Source organism: Perissodus microlepis, chromosome 12 (genome assembly GCF_051167445.1).
Source record: "Perissodus microlepis isolate ML-2025 ecotype Zambia chromosome 12, ASM5116744v1, whole genome shotgun sequence".
Taxonomy (NCBI): Eukaryota; Metazoa; Chordata; class Actinopteri; order Cichliformes; family Cichlidae; genus Perissodus; species Perissodus microlepis.
Genome location: NC_140472.1, coordinates 17830847 through 17853848, shown reverse-complemented (window position 1 = coordinate 17853848; position 23002 = coordinate 17830847). Strand labels below are relative to the sequence as shown.

Here is a 23002-nt window from a genome sequence, read left to right as displayed (position 1 = left end):
TACCAGTTTGTGCTTGAATGATTCATAGGTCAGTGTTAAGTTGCTTAACAAACAAACAAACAAACAAACAAATGATCAGGTATAAGGACTATACCTGAAAATAAGTGAAAATAAGTAAAAAAGCAGAAAATGTCCAAAACAAATCAAAACTGTGAAAGATCTTTAGAAAGCCTGGAGAAGCATTGCTCAAGACCACTTTATAAAAAATCACAAAAAAGCCTGGAAAAATATAAAGACAGACTTTTGCACAATACTGTATATCCCCGAGTTTAATAAGTGGATTTGTATGATTTATGATTTATATCATAGCCATGGGGAACACATGGAGTAGGCTGGATATGACTTATGAGATTAAGAGGTGTCCTTTTGGAGTATTTCGAGTGTAATATGGATAATTTTTAAACACTTATTTGATGTGGGATTTGAGAAACAACAGACATACAAAATAAAAGGGAAAATGTTTGCACTTACCTGTATTTGTGCAAACTAGAAGTACTAATAATGATATAAATCCTATCAGTACTAAAATATAAAATGTGATTTTATTGTTACTCTTAAGAGGCTTATTCACCTGTGAATGATTGCCATTCTAATTACACCTTGTAAAATCCGTTAATATTTCCACAGCTACTGAATAGCCTCCCTTATTTTTGCAACATGTTTGCATTAGTATTTCTATTCCTTTTACATTTTAAACATGAGTTAAGATTTTTTTCTGAATAACATTTTTGTTCATCGTCAAATGTTCGACGTCCTTTTGTATTTTGTTCTAATGTTCTTGCTGTTCGTGCGCAATTAAATAGTGAATTGAATAAATCAATAAGCTCATTATTATTTTAGTTTATACAGTGCTGCTTTACCTAGACTTCATAACTTTTATCAGATTTTTATTTATTTGTTTTTGTCCTATTTTATATACTCTCTCTCTCTCTCACTCTCTCTCTATCAATGTGGTATGGGCGGGTTTTCCGCCAGCAGGGTTTGGTTGATTCTCTATTGATTTGCTGGGGTGGGAGAGGAGGAGGAGGAGAAAGTGAAATGGGAGGAGAGCAGGAGAAACCTCCGCCTGGCCGGTGAGGGAGGGAGGGATATGATTGTGCGTGTTCTGAACGAGAGAGGAGAGTGATCGTAATCAAGGCAAAAGTCCGACTTGCAGCGGGAGCGCACTCCAATCACGTGGGGTTTGGATTTGTATAGGAGAGAAAAAAGTAAAAGTGTCGACGAAGTGACTTCTGGCTGTACTTTGTATTTTCTTTCCTCTCTGTGCCTTTCCACCTCCCCCTCCGCCCTGCATTCCGCGGAGCAGCTGTGTTTTAATGCCCCTGCGCACCCGTGGAGGAGAGGAAGGAGAGAAGAGTGAAGAAGAAGGGGCAGAAGAAGTAGTGAGAAGGCCTGGACACCACCCGTCCTCGCCCTCTGGAGGTCTGTCCACTCTCCCCTCCTGGCCCTGCATGGACGGGGATGGGGAGAGCCGGATGCTGTTGCCGCGGGGCTGAGCGCCTCACCTCCCCGTCTATGGTGCGCCGCTTCCGGCCGCTTCTACTGCTGATCATCGCTCTGTGCTGCGGTGCTCACATAGGTAACTAATCACACTTGCAACACTGCAACACCCAGAATCTCTTTGGGTCCCAGTAGCAACTGATCTGTAATTTATCTACTTTCATATTCAGTGATGAACTAATTACTGCGGACTCCATCAGCTATAACCATAGTAACAACATTTCTTTTCAGTCGCCATCACTTGATGGTGATTGAAACACTTTGTTAGTTATTAAGCATTTGTAATCACTGTGCGGTTGATCCTTGTGTTGGGCCCAGTGCTGCCTGACAATGGCTCTCTCTAAAGCGGCAGTGCAGCAGTCTGAGCACGGATCGAGTTTCTCCTCTCTCCTGGGCCGTCATTCTCCTGTCTGCCTCTTAATGGCTCATGGAGGAGGGGGAGAGAAGGCAGGAGCGAGCTACCTATCCTCTTGTCCATATAAACCAATTCTTTTAGTGCACTCATTTACAGAAAAAACAAACAAACAAAACAATCTATTCCACCGCTGCACATCATAAAATGTAAAAAGAAGTTGTGCTGTGATTTAAATCTGGCCAAACCTAAATAAACATGTAATGTTGAGCTGATGCTGATTAATAATGTCTATTGTAAGAAACAGGATCAGATAATCTAATTTAAGAACATATTCTTGAATGTCCAACATATTTCTCTTTATATTTGTGGATGTTTATCTTTTAAAACCCCTACAATCATCCAAGGCTTGTTAGAAAAACAACAACAACAAAAAACCCCAATGAATTTAATAAATGAAGAGCCTGTTAACTGGACGTGAACAAGGTGTCTGCAAGGATTTCTGACACTAAACTCAAATGTGACAGTTTTGACATACTTCTGTTTTCTGTGGCTTTGCAGAGGTCTTTACTTTTTTGTGAAACTGTTTGCTGGTCATTTTCTGTCTCGTAAAGATACAGAAGCATTTTACATTTGGTGCAAAAAGGCAGCAAAAAATAAATTTAAAAAATCAAATCTGGCTGAGTCTGAGTGTTTTTGTCTGTGCAGGGGGTCGGCTGTCTGTAGAGCAGTCACACCTCCAGTAATTAGTTTAACACAGCGCAGGCAGTCGGACAAAATGGGAACACAGAGAGAGACCCACTTCACATTAAAGACCCTCTTGGCACCTATGTTGCACGTGCGTCACCTGGAAAGAATGTGTTTTTTTGTTTGTTCTTTTTTTAGTTTGTCCAGCCAAACAGAATGTTTTATTTGTTAAAACTTGTACATGTTTTGGGGTATTTAGATACATTTCTTTGTTGTAAGCCCCATGTGTCTGTTTAGGCAGGGAGGAAGGAGGGTCTGAATTATTGACTATTGTTCACAGTGTCTGGCCGACGACAGAGAGAGTGCACGCTGGAGTGAGCTCCTGTAAAGCTTTGCAGCTTAAAGCTATGGAAAGGGTGTTTGTGTGATTTGAGCTCAGCGTGTGAGAGAGTGCACACAACAAGGTGATCAATAAGCACTTCTGGAGCTATTCCCTTGGTTGAGAAATGATCCCAGTAGATCCTTTCCTGATCTCCAGAGATCAAAGGAGTTGAAGGCAGCGAGATTGGGAGGCAAAAAAAAAAAAGCTAAACCGAGCCATTGAGATTCAGCTGGTTGATCTTATGACCTCTGTCTGATGGTAGAGAAGGTGCCTCAGGAAGAGAGGCAGTAAGGAGGTGAGGCTGGCCAGGGAATGAGGCTGAGGGGGCTGAAAGCAGAATAGTGCTGAAGGAGGCAAGTGATTGAAGCTACAAAGGAAAAAAAAGAGAGAAAACTGAAGATATGAGAGAGAAGAAGATTCGAGTCCTGTGGGATTATATTGAATGCGAGGAAGACAGAGGATAAGGAGCAATGTTGAAGGCAATTTTAAACACACGAGGAGTTGTGTATTCTCCTCTTAATAGTATTTGCCAGCCACCGGAGTATTCATCACCTCGGCTTTACTTGGGAAAAAATATGCTAATTTAGAGAAACTGTTTACAAAGGAGATCACATGAATGTTTTCAGAAGCAAATAAGAAAATTGTGCTTTAATATGTAACGTGTAAATATTACAAACATTGTTAAGCATCATATGGAAATCCTAGTTTTTATTTCCGAGAGGTCAGAGTGCAGGGTCAGCATGGGAGCGACACAGTGGTGTAAACTTCAACAGAAGCTTTCCGTCAGTAAGGTTTTGCAGATCGATGGTTTAATGCCAGAGCCCTGCAGTCAGAGGGTCAGCTTGCTTCTCGCTAAGTTATCCTTCGGAGAAAATATTAGTGAATAAGTGCTTTTTGTGCAGCAGCTCATGATCCTGATAACTTCTGAAAGAGAACAAACTGCTCTGATTAGATTGGGAGTCGCATTTGGGTACTGCAGGCTAGATTGGAGGGAAAGAAGGAGGCTGTTGGTGCACCAGTCAAAGACACACTGTGTCCTCAGTACTCAGACCTGTCTGTGCAGCGGTTGTTGGCATAGGAGGCAGCCTGTGTGTGTGTCTGTGGGTTGGTGTCAGTATTTAACAGTTAGGAGAAAGATTCTAAAGCGCGGTGTGAGTGAGGGTCCGTGCCTGCACCCCGAATAGCAAAATTCAGAGCATTACTGCCCCCATTTGGTGGCATCACACTCCTTCATGCTCTAAAATCAGATAAATCGACAGAGAATAGCGGACGTGTGCTGCCAGCTGGTTAAGTGATGGAGTAACGTTTGAGTGATCGTTTCTGTAAAAACTCTTGCACTTTCGGCCTTTTCTTGGCCATTAAGAGACCATCATCTAAAGATCACCGACTGTGTGTGGTTAACGGAAGTACAAGCAGCATTCTTTCTAAGATAGCTATTGCTGTGTGTGTGTGTGTGTGTGTGTGTGTGTGTGTGTGTGTGTGTGTGTGTGTGTGTGTGTGTGTGTGTGTGTGTGTGTGTGTGTAGCTGCTCATACACTGCAGAGCCTCTCTCTCTCTGGCCTAATCTAATTGGAGCACGTTGTGACTAATGCATTAGGTCTGGTCTCTAATCTCTTTCTCGCTCTATCTTTCTCTCTCTCTCTCTCCGATGATCTATGATATAAAAGGCGACTTTGACCCTCGTTACATTTAGAAACGCAGAAAAAGATAAAACATCAGGGAAATCTGTTTCTGATGGCTACACGAGGTGCATTTTTGATTATGTTTTTCCTCTGCAGAAGCCACCCAGGGTCACTAACACAATTATTCAGCACCTTGCTGACGAAGATTATTAGCTTCAAAAAGTCACTGTGTTGTGTTTGTATTCACAGCACAGCTGCTTTGCCCTGTTCCCTTTGTCTATAATGCTCTATATGCTGTGTGCTCCTTGGCTGTATGGGCACTTTTATCTCACTGCTTGTGGTAAAACATGCTTCGTCTTCCCTCTCTCCGGTTGCTCTTTGGTTTATTACACTTCAGGTTTATTACGCTCACAGAGCGGCACTGATGATTGATCCAGACTTTCAATCAACAGCTGGTTCTTTTTCTAGTTTTATTAGGTTTTTATTAGACTGTAAAAAGACTCATATCACTGCGTGCTTAAAATCAAAGCTTTCTTCACACGTAACCTTGGTAGTCTTGTGTGATTGCACAACCCTTTCACTTCCACTGAGACATAACTGTGTCTAGTTCACGCCTAAATTATCAGACATGTGTGTATTATATATTAGTATTCCAGACTCTATTTGTGTGTCCTCTTCAGGTCAGTGCCAGGTGGCCACACCTCAGTGTCGTATCCAGAAGTGCACCACCGACTTTGTCTCCCTGACCTCCCACCTGAACCCTGCGGTGGATGGCTTCCACACTGAATTTTGCAAGGCTTTGCGTGCGTACTCGGCCTGCACTCAGAGGACAGCAAAGGCCTGCCGTGGAAACCTGGTCTTCCACTCGGCTGTTCTGGGCATCTCAGACCTAATGAGCCAGAGAAACTGCTCCAGAGACGGCCCCACTTCTCCCACACACCCCGAGATTCCCTTTGAGCCATGCAACTATCACAGCCGCACTCAGCACGCCCACACGCAATCCCATGCACACGCTCACTCACACTCACACACTCACAGCCACAGCCACAGCCACTCTCGGGCTGAGTACCTGTTTTGTGGGCTCTTTGGTGACCCCCACCTGAGGACATTCAAGGACAGCTTCCAGACTTGTAAAGTGGAGGGAGCATGGCCTCTTATTGATAACGACTACCTTTCAGTGCAGGTCACTAATGTTCCTGTGGTTCCTGGCTCCAGTGCAACAGCAACCAATAAGGTAAGGAACCGGAAACTGGCTTTTGGTCTCTTATTTTTCCATTTTTGAAGCTGAAACACTCTTACAAGTGCAAGCAGGGTTAACAGTCTAGTTATATATCTCTTGTTTGGGTTTCCATAATGACGTCCAAGCTACTTTTATGCACGTCAGAATAAGAAATCTTATCAAAGTCAAACTGGAAAACATGCTCTCCTTGACTCTCATGCTGAGTGTTTCTCGCTCCCATAGACTCACAGGTGTAAGGCAAACAGCCTCGATCTTGTGACTCTTAACTCTTGTGACTGAAGCAGTGTTAGAAACCTAACTTGGTTAATGGCTGCGTACAGCCTGACCTTTAATAACATGGAATGAGATGTGTGAAAGGACCCACTGTTTACTTATGTGTGTGTCTGCAAGCACTTGTGCGTGTGTCTCATAAGCTCACGAGTGGCACTCCTTGCGCTCTGCTTACGGCACTGTGTGTCTTAGAGGACACACAGTGCAGAAGACGCTCACTCACAAGTACACACGCAGGCACACACCACTAAATGGATGACGAACCACACAAGGTGATCTTTGTGGTGTTAAAGAAGCAATGTTGTTTCCCCGTGATCATCTGCACTTTCTAGCACAGTCGATAGCTTTAATTATTAAAGGACATACACACCCGTGCATACACTTAGTCACGCACACACTCGCAGAAACACACACACATTAAGCAAATAGTACAGCTGCTACACTTTGGAGCTGTAAGTTTGACCTTGTGTCAGAGGTGGGGCAAGTTATTAGTCACGATTATTAAGGACACAGACACGCACACATACACACTCTTTCACACACATTAACGGCCCTCCAGGCTTAATGGCCTGCCAGGTCTCATTCCTCACGGCTGTCATATGAACAAAGCAGCCATTCACCGGAACTATGATGCTAGTGCTAACCGTAATACTCACACCACACCCTGCATCCACCACTTCCAGCTTCCACTCACCACTGGATCCCTATGTGTGTATGTGTGTGTGTGTGTGTGTGTGCGTATTTGTGTGTGTTTCTGCCAGCCTGTGTGTTCGTGTGCGTGCATGTGTCAGCATGTTTGCATAGCTGTGTCAAATTACAACTTGTTAAAAAGTCATTAAGTCATTTCTCAAATGTAGCCTGATGAGAGTTGGTGACCTGTGCAGTGGGTGAGTGTTGATATTTGTGAAAAACAGACAGATGGAAATTTCTTCTGCTTGTCATGAGATTTTTTTTCTTGATTCAATTATTAACAGTTTAGTGCATAAAATGAACTAAACTGAATAAATTGACTCTTTAATTTTAGGAACCCCAGGATGCTCAGTTACAACACAAAAAAGGGAAATGTATCAAACACCAGAGTACATTTGTTTAAAAGGTTTAAACTAACCAGATAGTTGGAACTGCAGCTTATTATTATTTTTATGATTTATTAGGATTTTCTGTCTTCCTGATCAACCAAAGTGCAGCTATATTCATATTTTCTGTTTTGTTCAACTAGCAGTCTGCTTGCTAAAGATATTTCATTGACAGGCTCCAAAAGCCACTGAAATTCATTAGGAAATTATTAAATTAGTTGGTGATTAATTTACTTTCAATTTACTTGCTCTATTCATCTTTTTGATTACAATTGTGTCTATCATGTAAAATGAAATTAATGAAATGTCTCAATAACTGTAAACTGAACACATTTGAAGTGTTCCTCTAAGTTACCTGATGCTCTGCTGCTTTATAGATCACCATCATCTTCAAACCCTACGAGGGCTGTACGGACCAGAGGGTCTACCAGGCCGTCACGGACAACCTTCCGGCTGCCTTTGATGATGGAACCGTGAGCAGTGGCGACCCCATGCACAATTCTGCTGGTGCAGACGGAGCAAGCAGGAAGGTCCGGGCTCTGTGGATCTCCGAGCGCAGCCCAGGGCGCCACGTGGAGCTGCACGCTGGCTACATCGGCGTGACTGTAATTGTTCGCCAACTGGGGCGCTACTTGACCCTGGCGGTGCGGATCCCAGAGGAGCTGGCTCAGGCCTACGATGCCACCCAGGACCTGCAGCTCTGCCTGAACGGCTGCCCCAGCGCAGAGCGCATCGACCAGGCGGGGCATCTTCCCCTGCCCGTCTCCCCTCCTGCGCTTGGCCTGCAGCTTCAGCAGCTACGTTGGCCAAGCTACTCCTCACAGACACAAACATCCGCCTACGGCTCCACGCAGGTCTTTGGTGTGGAGGGGGCGAGGGAGCGGTGCAGGGAGCAACTGGAGGTAGAGGACATTTACTTCCACTCCTGTGTGTTTGACCTCCTGACCACCGGGGATGCTAACTTCACAGTGGCCGCATACAGTGCGCAGAAGGATATGGAGAGTCTCCATCCACACCGGGACAGCTGGAGGATCTACCCCCGTAGTTTTGCCACCTCCTCTTTACACTTTGATTCTCAAAATTTCAAACGGCTTGCCCTGCTCCTGCCATGTTTTCTGAGCACTGTGTTGATGTAATAGCGGGAGTCTTTGTGTGCGCCTGCATGTGTGTAGGTCTGGGTATGTGTGTGCACTACAAATAAATGGTTTGGAAGTTTTTTGCTGAGCACTGATACTTAACACTGGCACCTGTTTCTTGCAGTGAGGAACCAGCAGCCTGAGCAGTTATTAGGACTTTAATTTTTTTTAAAGGTAAAAGACCTCCCAGTGGACGCAGGACATGCTGGTGTCACTAACTATAAGAGAATCAGCTCTCTGGAGGTAAAAAATGCAAAATAAAATAAACAAGACGTCACGATGGCTTCTACAATCTGTCTTCAACTTTGGATAGAACGCACCTGACAATGACACAAATGTCTCTGTGTGTTTAAATTGACTGTAAATAGTTCATTTTGTCTTCAGTGCACAGTGTAATGGAGTCAAGTTTGTTTTTGTGCCATTTGATGTGATTTTTTTTGAATACCTCAGATGATGAGGTTTGTTTTAACAAATGCACTTTATTTTAATTTTTCCCACAAATCCACATCAGTGTTTTTTTGTTTTCTTTCACTTCATGTCCTCCATTAAAACTAGCTCAAACTTTGGAGCTCTGTGATTTGGTTTTGGATCCTTTCACAGTAAAAGTAAGTAGAACAATAGGAGATGTCATTTATTTTTAAGTGCAACAAGTACTAGCTGATTTGCTTCAGCATTTTATTTTAAGTAATGTGAGCTGTTCTGTTGAATGTATTTTGAAACTCGTCACAGCGAATGCCATCAGTACTACTTTGTTTTTCTCATGCCTGACTTTGACTGCTTGTGTGAGTCTGTGTGTTTGTGGGTGCTTCAGTGTTTTTCTTTTAATGTGTCAAAGTGTTTTCATTTCAGCTGATTCGCGTTTTTTGCCAAGATGCTGTGACTTTACAGGCTCGTGTTTTTTACTCAGTATACTTTTTTTTATTATTCGTATAATTTGAGCCAAAGACAGATTTTTTTTTAAAAAAAAATTTTGTTTCTTGTGCAGCGAAAATCAAAACTCAACACCAAACCAGCACCCTCCACCCTCTCGGAGTCTTTTTCTCCCTAGTTTTTAAACTTACTACTGTAGATTGGTTTTGTTGGAACTGACAAGCTGCTCCTTGTTGGGATACATGTAAAATACTGGAGAGAAAACAGTGCAAATTACTGAAGAAACCTTATCACGCTAGGCTGTGTTTTCTGCATCAGCGTTGTGTTTTAAGAATTTGATACCTGGTAGAAGTTTCTACCTTTAAAAAAAGCCTGTGAGCCTTTTGAACATGTAACATTCTCTGTAATTACGCCAAGTTTGTTTGACAATATTGGTTCATCTCAGTTTTTTTTTTGGCATTGTGGTCTCTTACAACATGTGTGAGTGAAGAGTGACTGATCAATGTTGAAATACTTAACTTATTTATGAACGTAGTGCCCCGTAGAGGAAGTTAAGCTCCATATTCTTGCTGTTAAATAATAATTTAAAAAATGTCAGATGTGATTGTACTGCCACCTAGTGGTGATCTGTTGATATGTCAGTGTGTTACTCAAGGCTCTCAAAAAAAGGAAAAAAAAGGAAATAAACTGTGTGAGTGTTTTATTTAAAAAAGCGAACAAACATGAAAGTCAACACAGTTCGATTTTACTGTCTATTAATTTTACATTCACAGGAATATAAAAAGAAAAATGAACATACTAATAAAGTAAAACAGTATTAATGAGTAAACAAACAAACAAAAAAAATGAACAAACTTTGAGCTGAAATTCACCCACAGGAGTTTAGAGTTAAATAAGAGCGAGACTGTACACACACCTTCCCACAGAAGCCCATACACACATTTAACAGAAGCATTAAGCCATCTGTCTGTGGTTAGCTTTTGATCAGATAACAGGTTTGGCCTCACAAACACGATCTGTTTTCAACTGCCAAAGGCAGCGACACCTGGATGTCTCTGTGAAAAGGCTGAAAAAGGCGCGTCTTTAAGCGTTACAGCATACTCCTGTCATCCTGGCAATGGATCATTTCCCGTTTAATCCATCAAACCATGTCCTTAAAATCAACCACATGAGTGGGAACATACTCATTATCTTCCAGTGAAGAAAACTCCTCTATGAAGACTTCAGACCAGAAACAGTTATCCTTTCTAGGTTAGTTTCCTTGTCAAGGTCATATGTTGCATGAGAAACCCATTTCCATCGATCTGAAAAGTCAAATACTCCGTTCAGACTTACATAATTAAATAAAATCAAATGAATTACACTCATAGAAATACAAGAAGATTTAAAGACTTATAATAATCAATGACATGCCTGCATGCAAAGGTACATCCATGTACTGCATGATGGCGTGTTTGGTTCTTACCACTTAATAACAACATAAATGGTCATCAGAGTGTCAAAGGCGAGGATCTTCATGAGAAGCAGCCTCATAACCAGGATAACCACTGTGTTTGTCCACACATCAATGCCTGAGAGCAAACCATGCAGACCAGTATAAGATATTCTCGTGTGTCAATTTATTGAATTTTTTTTTTTTTTTTTTTTCATTTTTGAGCAACAACAAAGTTTTACCTTTAATTTTTTCTTCTTCATGGCACAGTTTGTCTTGATGATCTGAAAAGATAAAATGTGAAATTCCAGCTCCAAATTTACAGATATGGTCACATAAAGTCATCTTTACCTGATGAGGTGATTCGGCGTCTCCTCTTGCCTTTTGAGTGTCTCTTGCGACTTACTGAGCAACTGTATGATGGCCAGTCTCTGGTTGTCACAGTGATAACAGCCACCACATTGGGGACATGGTGCTTCCTGGTTAAAGCGATGCTGTATGGCGTGGTGGGCATGTGACCCTCTGACGCTGAGCTCCAGCTGACCTCCAAGTGGCCTCTCCTGAAGTCATTCACAATGCACACCAGCAGGGTCCAACCAAGCCTCTCCCCTGACAGGTGAACTGGAGGTGCCAGTGAAGTCAGCACATCGCCCTCTACCCCTCCTGATTCAGGTGGAGCACGGAAGATCAAATTAAAAACAATCAAAAACAGAGGTAAGTTGTGTGCGAGGGATGTGTGCAAATCTTTGCAGTGATGAATTATTCTCGTTGCTGAGCTCTTATCACACATATATGTTTTATAATCAAAGTGGTGATATGTTTATATGTACTACATGTATTTCTGAATTTGATGTAGTAACTCCAGGAGCTAAAATTAATGTATGCCACCAGAGATGAAGGATATTTCCTACCTGCTATTTTCTGTGTGAATAATTAACTAACTTTTATTGACTTGCAACAGTTACAGAGGAGAGCTCTTAAAACCAAACTTCTAGAAATCCTTCTTTAAAGTCAGTGTTGTGGACATTCATGATTCATGCGATCATTTAAGACTAATTATTATTTCATATTGATTCAAAAGATATATTTTAAAATATATTTAAACATCTTACCTGTCCACAAATAGATGATAGGAAGGTAAAAGAGACCCCTGGATGGCTCAGTCATGTCAGCTTCAGTTAGAGTGACTTTTATGATTACTGATCGTTCTGTGCGTTAGTGTATGTGTTTGTGTGGCTTGTGTATGTGTGTGCTAAATGGGGGCATGCCATTTGGCTTTGGCAGGAGCATTGCATTGTGGGGGACTCACATGTCTCATTGTTGTGACCTTATACTAACAATGGAACCCCCTTGCCCCCACCCAAATGCCTGCACAAAACCCAAACACATGCACACACAGACACAGGGACAGAGAGAAAGAGACAGGAGGACTGTGTGAGCTTTGGATATGTAAAGCACTATCTGCATTTACAGAGAAAGGACAAAACAGAGGACAAAACGGAGGACAAAACAGAGGACGGGACAGAGCACGGGACAGAGTATTTTGGACAGCAGCAGAGAGTAGCTGCAGTAACTGGAGAGACACACCTGCTCGCAGCTGTTAGATCTGAGGTGAGAAACTGATAATATCACCAAACCCAGAACATTAGACAAAACTCTTGTACGTTACACCTGCACACACACACACACACACACACACACACATATGATACGCACGCACACACACATATGCATGCACACACGCACACAAAGAGTTTTGTGTCATCACTAGTGGGTGGAAACTTAAAAGGGAAAGTGAAAGTTACAGCAGGGCCTTAAAGGAAGCATGATGAAGCTAAAATGACTGAGGTAACGCATTTTGACATTTCTTTAAAACTTTACATCTGAAGCAGACTTTAGACGGGGCTTTTTTAGCACACTCCAACATTTAAACTCTCTTCCACCGTCTGGTGCATTTCTGGTGAGCTCAGAGGTTGCAGCAAGCAGCCTTATCTTTTCACTATGGTACAGCACAACTAATGTCTCGGTAACCCGATTTGAACTGCAGCTCCTGCAGCTGTTGTCACCTTACAGTTATAGCTGTGTCCTTATTTTGTTTTGTCCACATGGAAAGTCATGTGGCTTTTTTGTCACATGTTGGATTCTCCTTCAGGACGAGACATGTTGTAGCCTAACATCCAGCAGCGTGGTTCAGTATAACACCATTACTGTAAGCCCTTTCTCTAATTGCTGCTTCGCTGTGCGAGGAAGAGAAATTAACATCAGACCAGGGGTTCCAAGTGAAGTCACTTTAAGTCCTGCAGTGTTGAAAAATCTTTTTTTGGTAGTAGAAATAGGTAAAAACCACAGAATTCATCAATTAAAGTTTGTCCAAATTTTACAGCATGCACCTTTGAAACCATTTGCCATATTTGGAAGGAGGACTTTCTTAGACCTCTACAGATAAGAAGAAGAATAAAGGGTTCGTCAGAGAGACTCATGTGTTCATGATCTTTCATTTGTGTCTTTCAGGTTTAAGGAAAGAAGTCCCAAGAGCTTGCTGTTCTTGCTTTTGCTTCCTCAATATCATCGTCTGACAGTGACATCAGCCCCCTCTTATTTTTTCCCTGTGTTCAGGATATGATAGAGTGATATTAACACTATCTGTCAGCCTGTCACGTCAGAGTTTGGCATCTTTCTAATCGGTTGTAGAAATTCATTTAGTCTGCAATGGTCTCTGCCAGGCTGTTGGTGCTGTCCCTCTTTAGTGCATCTCTGGTTGGGTCTCAGCCCACAGAGAGTTCGCAACAGGTTTCAAGCCCTCCTGCTCATCCTGCAGGGGAACCATCTCTGAGTATCGATAACCTGTCCTTCCCCTGGAGTCGCCTTCGCCTACCAAAGTAAGTTCTGCACTCGCTTTTAAATATTGTATTAAAATAAATAAATCAATAACAAGAAAGCTGATGGATATTTGTCAATGTCTTAATTTATCTCAGGTACATCATTCCTCTTCACTATCACCTCCTCCTGCACCCCAACCTCACAAGTCTAAGTTTCACTGGCTCAGTGCAGATTCAGATTGATGTGCAGAACAATACAAACTGGGTCGTATTACACAGCAAGGGTCTTCAGATCTCCAAAGCCACCATATTAGACCAGAACCTCGCTCATCTATCAGAACAGGTAGTTGTGAATGCACATCAGCTCATTTGTCATTGTGGCCTACATCAGACCCATCAATCTCCTTCTGTTCCAGGTCCTCCCAGTTCTTCATAACCCTTCCCATGAGCAGATAGGCATTTTTTCTCCCAGAGTGCTCAGCAGTGGGCAGAAGTATTTCCTGTATATCGAGTTTGGAGCAGAACTTGCAGAAGGTTTCTATGGCTTCTATAAGAGCACCTACAGAACCAGTACAGGAGAGACCAGGTGAGACCAGGTGTACTATTCCACAGCATGGACTGTAAGCTATCTTACACATACCTACAAGTGTCTTTACTAAAAATCTGATGATATCTATTCTTAGAACCTTGGCTTCAACTCACTTTGAGCCTACAAGTGCTCGAATGGCATTCCCTTGTTTCGATGAGCCAAGCTTCAAAGCCAATTTCTCTGTACGAATTAGGAGACGTCCCGAGTACATTTCTCTGTCCAACATGCCAGTAGTAAGTGTTGCATATGTGCCAGTTGTCACAAATGTTCAAATGAAACAAAACAAAACAAAAACACTTCAATTGAGTTTTTGTGGTTTTCAGATCAAAACAGTTGAAGTCAGCGGCAACTTGCTTGAGGACCAGTTTGCTCCAAGTGTACAGATGAGTACTTACCTCGTGGCGTTTGTCATTTGTGACTTTAAGTCTGTCACTGGAACAACATCCTCTGGGGTGCAGGTGTGGTCTACATGATAATGTCTCGTATGAAATGCTTTCATTTCCTCCTTACTTTCTCAGTCTAAGTGCCTGTTTCTTGTGTTTTCACTGAAGGTTTCCATCTATGCAGCCCCAGAGAAGTGGCAACAAACCCACTACGCCCTGGAGGTTGCTGTTAAAATGCTAGACTTCTATGAGGAGTTTTTCAACATCCGCTATCCTTTACCCAAACAAGGTAATTTTTTTTTTTTTTTGCTTTGAGAAAAAAGCCAGAAATATAAACTATAAGTATCCTGATCCATGTGCTCTTCATTCAGATCTGATAGCCATTCCAGACTTCCAGTCTGGTGCTATGGAAAACTGGGGTCTGACCACCTACAGAGAGACCAGTCTTCTCTACGACCCCCTCACATCCTCTGTTTCTGATAAACTCTGGGTTACAATGGTCATTGGCCATGAGCTCGCCCATCAGGTGGGAGTATGACAGTGTATGCATACAGCAATGACATGCAGGTTTAAATGGTGTCAGGAAATCACTTTATTACAGAAAGAGTCAAAATTATAATTCTTGCTGGCAGTGGTTTGGCAACCTGGTGACCATGGAGTGGTGGAACGATATCTGGCTGAATGAAGGATTTGCCAGATACATGGAGTACATTTCTGTGGAAGCCACTTACCCGGACCTCAAAGTGGTATGTGCTTTAATCATTGATTGACAGATTAATATTAAACCTGAGAAAGAAGATTAATATTCATATTGTGTGCTCACTCTTGCAGGAGGAATATCTGCTGCACACCTGCTTTGCAGCTGTGGGTCACGATTCATTGAACTCCTCTCGGCCAATATCTAGCCCAGCAGAGAACCCCACTCAGATCAAAGAGATGTTTGACACAGTCTCTTATGACAAAGTATGTCTTTGTCTTTGCATGTTTCAAAATGTTTCTATGACAGAAAATCTTTTCAAAACCTTTTTTTTCCTTTTGCTTGATGTAAACACTCCTTTGAGCCTCCAGGACTTGTCCCGACCTTTTCTCTCTTTCTTACCAGGGCGCTTGTGTCCTGCACATGCTGCGACACTTTCTGACAGATGAAGTGTTTCAGAGAGGGATCGTGCGATACCTCCGCAAGTACAGCTACAAAAATGCACACAATCAGGATCTGTGGGACAGTCTGGCCAACGTAAGAACCCAAATTACACTAACTGTGTCAAAAGGCACCGTTTTCTTTTGTGTAAATTATGAGAGATGGTCAAAGTAACACGCAGCCTGACAGAGATATAGTTTACATTATTTGGCTTTTTTTTCCCATATGTGGTCCAAACTATTTTAGTAGATCATGAAACTAAAAAGGCGACATAAGAGTTTGATTACAGGTAGATAGAACAGATATTCATCGAAAGCTTCTGCTTGTCCTTTTATTTCTGAAGTACTCACCTTTTTATGATAGTTTGTCATCTTGACGTTATCATGAAAGAGCAGATCGTGACAGATCCACAGTTATGTTATGTTAACACAACACTTGACATACAAACACTAGCTTTTAAGAAAGTAACTCCAAATTGAATTGAGAAAATAACTTTAAACTTTGGGTTACTGACTTGAAATTTTGGGATGAGAATCCAGAATTTCAATATATAAAAGGATTTTTTTTTTCTAGTTGCAGAGACAAGCTTAAAGGTTTCAGTATAAAAAGATTTGTAGTCTTAACCATAATCGCTGAGAAGATGCAGGATGAAGTAGAGGAGAGGAGGGAATACTGGGACCCAGAGTACGTGACTCTGTCTCAGATTTTTGTTGAATAATAATACACTACCCTTATAATGGTTTCTGTAACAGCTGGGACTCCATCAGATGATAGTCGTTAGTTTTTTTTTAATGTAGGTTTTACAAATAAGCATTTTAAACTTCTGGTAACAGCAGTGTTATAGATTTGTTGTTATTTGTTTTCGTTCCAAACAGCTAAGGTTTTCCATTTCATGGTGCAAAAATCGATTAGCTCAGACTTTAAAGTTGCTTAGAGTAGCTAAAGTAATAAACAGAGTGAACATTAAATCTGTTTTTACTGCAGTCAGTGTTTTGTCTGTGCCTGGTAAAGCTGTAATGAGTGCAGACTGACTGAAAAAAAAGAATGCATTGCCTTTCCAGGCAAAAATAACAAGAGACTGATTTTAAAAAAAAAAGCAATCACAGTGTACACTGTAATGGATTATCAATGTCAAGCAAATTTAAAATCCCATTATAACAATCACATCCAAAAATTAAATGAAATACATGTCAGGATATGCTAGAGAGAGGTCCCAAATTTACAAGGAAAGAAAAATAAACAAAAAAAGCTGAGATACAGAAAGTCTAATTGGCTAGAAAAAAAACCAAGGTAGGAATCAAAAAGCAGCTCAAGAAAGACCAGAAACAAGAGGTAGAAAAATTAAGGACAAACAATCTGACAGGTGATGATATTAAACACAACTATATAGGGCAAAACAGTCTGGCATGGCAGAAAAATAATAGGAAGTAAATCCAGAAAATGTGAAACTTCCAGAATAAAAAAGTTGTTAACCAAGAAGGCTAATAACTAATGAAACATGAAAACTAACTAAACATGAACACTCACACAGAGTCTGGAACAAGATCAGGGACAACAAAACCCACAGTCTTAAGCAGTTGAAATAAAGGCAACTGTTTGTGAAAATTAAGTCTAATTGCCTTCATCTTAAAGACTATCAAGCGTTGGATGACTGAGCACCTACAGAGACAACAAAACCCATATATATATAAGAACCATGACTGTAGTGTATTATAACCCGTGTTGGGATTGTTACTCAAAAAAGTAATTTAATAAACATTGCTTGTTACTTTGTTACTTTATTTAATTACTTACAGAAGAAAGTAATTTGTTACGCTGCTCGTTACATTACATTACTTTCATGTTTCTCTGTAAAATGACCTGAAATGCATTGTCACATAATTACTGGTTAGCAATATAATTCTTAGGCTACAGTCCCACACACCAAGACAAATCCCTATCCTAATGAGTATTATGGGCAGAAATCTGTGCCATCAGAAACTGAATTTGAATAAGTTAAATTTGAATTTGAATTGCTCAGATTGAATCTGAATTGTAACTTGAATAAATGCTTTTGAAAACTGAATTTGAATTAGTCTAATACAATCTGAGCAATTCAAATTCAAATTTAACTTATTCAAATTCAGTTTCTGATGGCACAGATTTCTGCCCATAATTTAGTACAGTAATGTATTACATTACTGTGTTGCTGATTAAGGTAATGTGATTACAGTAGTTTGTTACTTTAAAATGCCCACCACTGATTATAACATAAATTTAATGTGACTTTTATAAGAAAAGGCAGCATAAAATCATCACTTTCATTCTGTTTTTCAGACCTGCTCAGAGGAGGACTTCATCTCAGGGAAACACTGTTACAGCAGTAGCCAGGCCTCCAAAAATGCAGTGAGCAAACATTTAAAAATAAACTCACTGGGTCGTCTTCACTGCTTACCTCATATAAATGTCACATAGTTTATAAGATTGTTGTTGCATGTTAATTTCAGTGGACTGTCTCCTACAGTACCTGTTTGCTGGGGAACATTTGAACCTAACAGCCATGATGAACACGTGGACTCTGCAGAAAGGTATCCCTCTGGTAACTGTGACGAGGAAGGGGGCTCGTCTGCTGCTTAGACAGGACAGATTCCTGAGGACAGTGCTGCCCTCTGACCCTCAGTGGTCCACTTTGCAGAAGGGGTAAATACGCACATGCCTTTCTAAAATTTTCTACTATTTAACACATTGTTATGTTACTCTACATGTAACTCCTCTATGTATTACTACCATGACTTCTGTTTAAGATGAAGGATTTGTATCTTTTGTGAGTATAAATTTATTTTTTGTATAGTTTCCTTTGGCATATTCCTCTGACATATAAGACAGACAGTTCCAGCACCATCCACAGACACCTGATGACATCACCTACAGGTAAGAGGGGAATATAAAATTGAATAAAGCTGAATAAAAAGTTTTCACTTTTCTTTGCCATTATCTTGGTCTTTGCTCCATCTTTTACTGTATATGTTTTATTCAGATAGTATACATATAGGAGAGGAAGCCAGCTGGGTTAAGGTAAACTCCGATATGACGGGCTATTACATGGTTCATTATGAGGATGGTGGCTGGGATGTGATGACTAATCTGCTGAGGGAAAACCACACTGCTCTGAGCTACAAAGACAGAACTCATTTGATACACAACGCCTTTCAGTTGGTCACGTAAGTATCTGTTTGTGTGTGTAACTGTTTGTGGTTTACGTGAGCTAGCAAGAGGTTTCTGTATAAGAAAACAGCTTTGATTACTAAAAGTAAAATAGAAAACAATAATCTTCTCTTTATATTTATTTCTTCTAAAGCGCTGGTCATCTGCCGCTCAATAAAGCCTTAGACTTAATTGGTTATCTGCTACTGGAAACGCACACAGTGCCTCTCCTCCAAGGACTGGGATATCTAGAAGCTTTTTACCATCTGGTTGAGAAAAGAGATGAGTCAGTTTTAACACATAACCTGGGGGTAAGAACGCAGGACACAGTTTGATTTTTTTATGTCATTATGGCATTAGTTTAATGTGAGTTGTTGTTTCTGTTGTCCTGTGTTTCTACAGGCATACATCTTGCGATTTTTCCGTGCCGTCATCAACCAGCAGACGTGGAGTGACAGCGGCACTGTATCAGAGCGACGTCTTAGGACTGAGGTCCTGTCACTGGCTTGTCACCTGGATGACCCTCCCTGTGTGAAGCGGGCACGTCAGCACTTCAGCGACTGGCTCCAGTCCAACGGAACCCTCAAGTATATCTAAACTACACTTCAACACTCATTCACAGTCAGCAACCACATATATGATTCACATAAACAACTGCTCTTTCCTGTCCTAAGAGAGCTCATATAATCTGATATGTCACCATATCCCTAATATGTACGTCTGTGTTTGTGTTTACTTCAGCCTGCCCACTGATGTGGCAGAGACTGTGTATTCAGTTGGAGCTCAGGATGACCATGGCTGGGCCTCGCTCTTACACACATACAAGATTTCCTTCTCTGAGGCACAAAAGCACACGATCCTGTATGCTTTGACCAGCAGCAAAGACACCAGCAAACTTGAAGGGTATGTTGTCTTCATGCTGTTGTTGGAAAATGCTGCCACCTTGTGGTAAACATGGAGGCATGTATGGATTAGTAACCTCAAAGTCTGAGCCTACTTATTGAAGTGTATGGTAAGCTGAAAATTTTAGTCAGTAGTCTTTGTGTTCATGTTTGTGTTTTTGTTACAGCCTGCTGGAGCTGGGTTTGGAGGGAAAGGTGATTCGATCCCAGGATCTGTCCACTCTAATACTGATGGTAGCCAGAAATCCGAAAGGACATTACCTTGCATGGGACTTTGTGAAAAAGAACTGGGACACACTGGTTCAGAAGTCAGTATAACAGAGACTGTCCTAAAAGCGTGCCATACAAATGCAGTTTTTAATGCTATTTTTAACTATAGCATATTCAGTGAAATCTTTTCCCCCCCTCAAACTGACCTTGTGATTTAGATTTGCTTTGTAGTGTTTAAAAGTACCATATCATACAAGCACCACAGTCTGGATATTCAGATATATTTGTCTTGACCTTCTTGTCTGTTGTCTTTCTGGTCTGCAGGTTCCAGCTGGGCTCATTTTGCATTAGAAACATCATCATTGGCACCACAAGTCAGTTTTCCTCTCCAGAAGAACTCACTGAGGTAAATAACATGGTTTATATTCCACAAAGAAGTTTAGATACTCAGCAATATACTGACATAATATTTAGCTCACCTTCACAGTGTTTTTCAAAAGTTGATTATATGTTTAATATTTATTTCTAAACATGCCTCGTGGTACGTCAAAGCACTTAAAGAAAATCTAAGTATTGTGGCCAAGCATTTAAAACATGTCAAACAGTATTTTATAATAGAGAATCCTATTTTTTGTATTTGAATTTGTACTCCAATGCCCAAAGGAAAGAAAGAAAGAAAGTTAGAAGCTAAATGTTAAATGTTAAAAAGAAAGTATAGTTCCAGTCACAACTACCCAGACGCCGGTACTGTATATTGCTGTTCTGAGAGGTCAAATAACTAATATGTGCTAGCCTTGTTGCAGTTATAACTGAACAAGTAGATTTCTTTGAACTTTTTGTCTGTTTTCCCTTAAATAGTTGTGTTTTTGCCCCCAGGTGCAGTCATTCTTTGAGTCCATCAAAGAACAGGCTTCTCAGCTGAGAGCTACTCAGATTGCCCTGGACAATGTACTGAAAAATGTCCGCTGGGTTCAGAGGAACCTGGAGACGCTGAGAAAATGGCTGAATGAGCAGATGCAGTGAAAGACAGCAGGGACAAAGGTGGTGGCTTTAACATACCACAGAGGGACTATCTCACAGTTTTTTTTTATTTGTTTTTTATTCAGAAATGTATATGCTTGAAATCACTGAAGGGTTGACAGACTTGTAAATACAAAACATGTGAATTTCAGGGAATTTGTTCATTAAAACAAGAATTAAAAATTACTGGCAGCTAAGTGGTAATGGTTTGTATAAGAATAAGTTTTGTGTTATTTTTAGTGTGTGTGAAACAAAGAGATTCATTCCAAAGAGGCAAGAAACATAGCATAAATGGATTCTTCACCATCAGGGGCGGAGCCCATGGGTGGCCAGGGGTGGCAACGGCTACAACAGACAAAAGTCTGACTACTCACTGCAACCAGTGATGAAGTCATTAGGGAGCCACAAATATAATCAGAATTCACATTGAGTTGGGACTATATATTTTTTTAGTTTTTCACTACAGTTGTTCTCACATAAACAGACTTTGACATCAGCCACACGCAAGTAAAATTTGAGAAGCTGGTAAAAAACAAACAACGAAAAAAGCAATGTCAGCGTCAGAAGGGGCAAGTCTGCAGAATTTGAGAAAGATAGGTCACATGACAGTAAACCAAAAGAGGAAAAGAGTTAAACAAGTTTGTCAAATTTAGTAAATACAGAAATAAACTGGAAAAATATAGCTAAGATCGGACTCTTATTAAAAGCAAACAGTAGTTAATTATGTTTTAAGGAATGGAGTTCTTCCTGACCCCCAATGCACTGCACAGTTCCTGGCTTTACCATATTCTTTATGTGTTACTAAGGCCTGAACAAGAACAATGAGCAGAAGCCAGTTATCTAAAGGAGTCATATAATGAAACAGAAGCCTTGTTACACATTCACAAACATCAGAATCAAAACAAACAGGTTTGAAGTTAAATACGAACAGTTAAATGAGTACTTACAAAAATCAAATTCTTAAACACAACAGTTAATGCACAGCTATGCTCCTCAGTATTCAAATCAAATGCAATGACTTGTTTGCTTTAAGCTGTAATTTTTTATATATATCAACAACATAAAAAGAAATAAACTTTGTAAATTTTCAAGATTTTTTATTACGCCCTCATGTGGAAAGAAAACATTACAGCCATGTCATGAAAAAGCAATTAAATGAAGATTGTTTTCCCCACATTTTCACACGTGAGAAAAAGAATGCACAACAGTGCCACCACAGTGTAAGTAATAGTTTCACCCTGACCACATCTATACAAATGGCCAGATTCCAACACGGTTCACTACATGGACAATAAAAGAGTTTGTTGTACCTCCTGTATCTGCGTTTTTGTTGCATAAACTGAAACATATCTTTTATGTCTTGAGTGTAGACTGTGTACGCCTATATTATGTTAGGGTCTTGGTATAAATACTTAATGCCTATCATTAGTGTTTAGGCTGTAAATGAAAGTAAAACAATTTAAATAGCATGACGACAAAAACAAGGGAGAGAATAAAGGAGTAGGAAGAAGTATAAGCTTATTATTCCCACCACATCGCCACTGTTTAGTATAATCATCATCGTAACTTCCTATTTAAGTTCTGTCCTATCATAAATCTTTATTTGTTGTTATTATACTAAAACAACAAAAACACACACATAGTCCAAAACGTGGAGCTTGTTAATGATCTGAAGGCAGTTGGGACCACAGTCACAGAGAACACTGTCTGTAACACACTACACTGTAATGGACTGAAATCTTGCAGTGCCTGCAAGGTCTCCCTGCTCAAGAGGGCACAGTACAGGCTGTCTTAAGTTTGCCAGTGAACATCTAAATGATCCAGAGAAGACTTGGGGTCATTTCTGCTAAGGATACAGGACAACTTAACTACAATGAAGGGTTGATGGACGGCGCCATGTACTGTAAAATCTGGATGAAAACCTCCTTCCCTAAGCCAGAATACTAAAGATGGGTCGGGGATGATAAAACCAAAACAAAACATACCACCAAGTCCATAAAGGAGTGGCTAAAGAAGAAGCAAATTATGATCATGCTGTTGCCTAGACAGTCTCTAGACCTCAGTCCTACGGAAAATCTGTGGAGGGAGCTGAAAAACAGCAACCAAGAACCCTAAAGGAGAGGGAACAAACCTGGGCCCTATTTCAGGAAGCCGGTTTAGAAAACTCAGAGTGAAAAACGATACTCAGGGT

General features: G+C 40.7%; 2 protein-coding genes across 2 annotated transcripts; both read left to right on the top strand.

Moving 5' to 3' along the window:
* The first annotated feature begins 1031 nt into the window (after positions 1-1031).
* On the top strand, positions 1032-9834 carry rgmb (repulsive guidance molecule BMP co-receptor b). Its single transcript, XM_084947010.1, has 3 exons — positions 1032-1579; positions 5224-5777; positions 7507-9834. The coding sequence occupies exons 1-3, from the start codon at positions 1462-1464 to the stop codon at positions 8263-8265; spliced, it is 1431 nt and encodes a 476-aa protein (XP_084803136.1). The 5' UTR covers positions 1032-1461; the 3' UTR covers positions 8266-9834.
* A 2534-nt stretch (positions 9835-12368) lies between these two features.
* erap2 (endoplasmic reticulum aminopeptidase 2) lies at positions 12369-22298 on the top strand. The gene is made up of 21 exons (XM_084945661.1): positions 12369-12415; positions 13079-13446; positions 13543-13729; positions 13803-13972; positions 14070-14208; positions 14299-14433; positions 14527-14647; positions 14730-14884; positions 14991-15104; positions 15190-15321; positions 15461-15592; positions 17813-17881; positions 18000-18175; positions 18327-18406; positions 18513-18696; positions 18834-18990; positions 19082-19266; positions 19421-19582; positions 19749-19889; positions 20116-20197; positions 20668-22298. Exons 2-21 carry the CDS (start codon positions 13277-13279, stop codon positions 20812-20814), a joined length of 2838 nt encoding a protein of 945 aa, XP_084801787.1. The 5' UTR covers positions 12369-12415; positions 13079-13276; the 3' UTR covers positions 20815-22298.
* Positions 22299-23002: the final 704 nt, after the last annotated feature.

Bases quoted from the DNA above. Each gene is read 5' to 3' on its own strand.
- rgmb (XM_084947010.1), top strand. From the start codon at position 1,462: ATGGGGAGAGCCGGATGCTGTTGCCGCGGGGCTGAGCGCCTCACCTCC. The intron at 1,580-5,223 runs GTAACTAATCAC...TGTCCTCTTCAG, and splicing joins GTGCTGCGGTGCTCACATAG to GTCAGTGCCAGGTGGCCACA. The intron at 5,778-7,506 runs GTAAGGAACCGG...GCTGCTTTATAG, and splicing joins GTGCAACAGCAACCAATAAG to ATCACCATCATCTTCAAACC.
- erap2 (XM_084945661.1), top strand. From the start codon at position 13,277: ATGGTCTCTGCCAGGCTGTTGGTGCTGTCCCTCTTTAGTGCATCTCTG. The intron at 14,648-14,729 runs GTAATTTTTTTT...CTCTTCATTCAG, and splicing joins CTATCCTTTACCCAAACAAG to ATCTGATAGCCATTCCAGAC. The intron at 15,105-15,189 runs GTATGTGCTTTA...TCACTCTTGCAG, and splicing joins CTTACCCGGACCTCAAAGTG to GAGGAATATCTGCTGCACAC.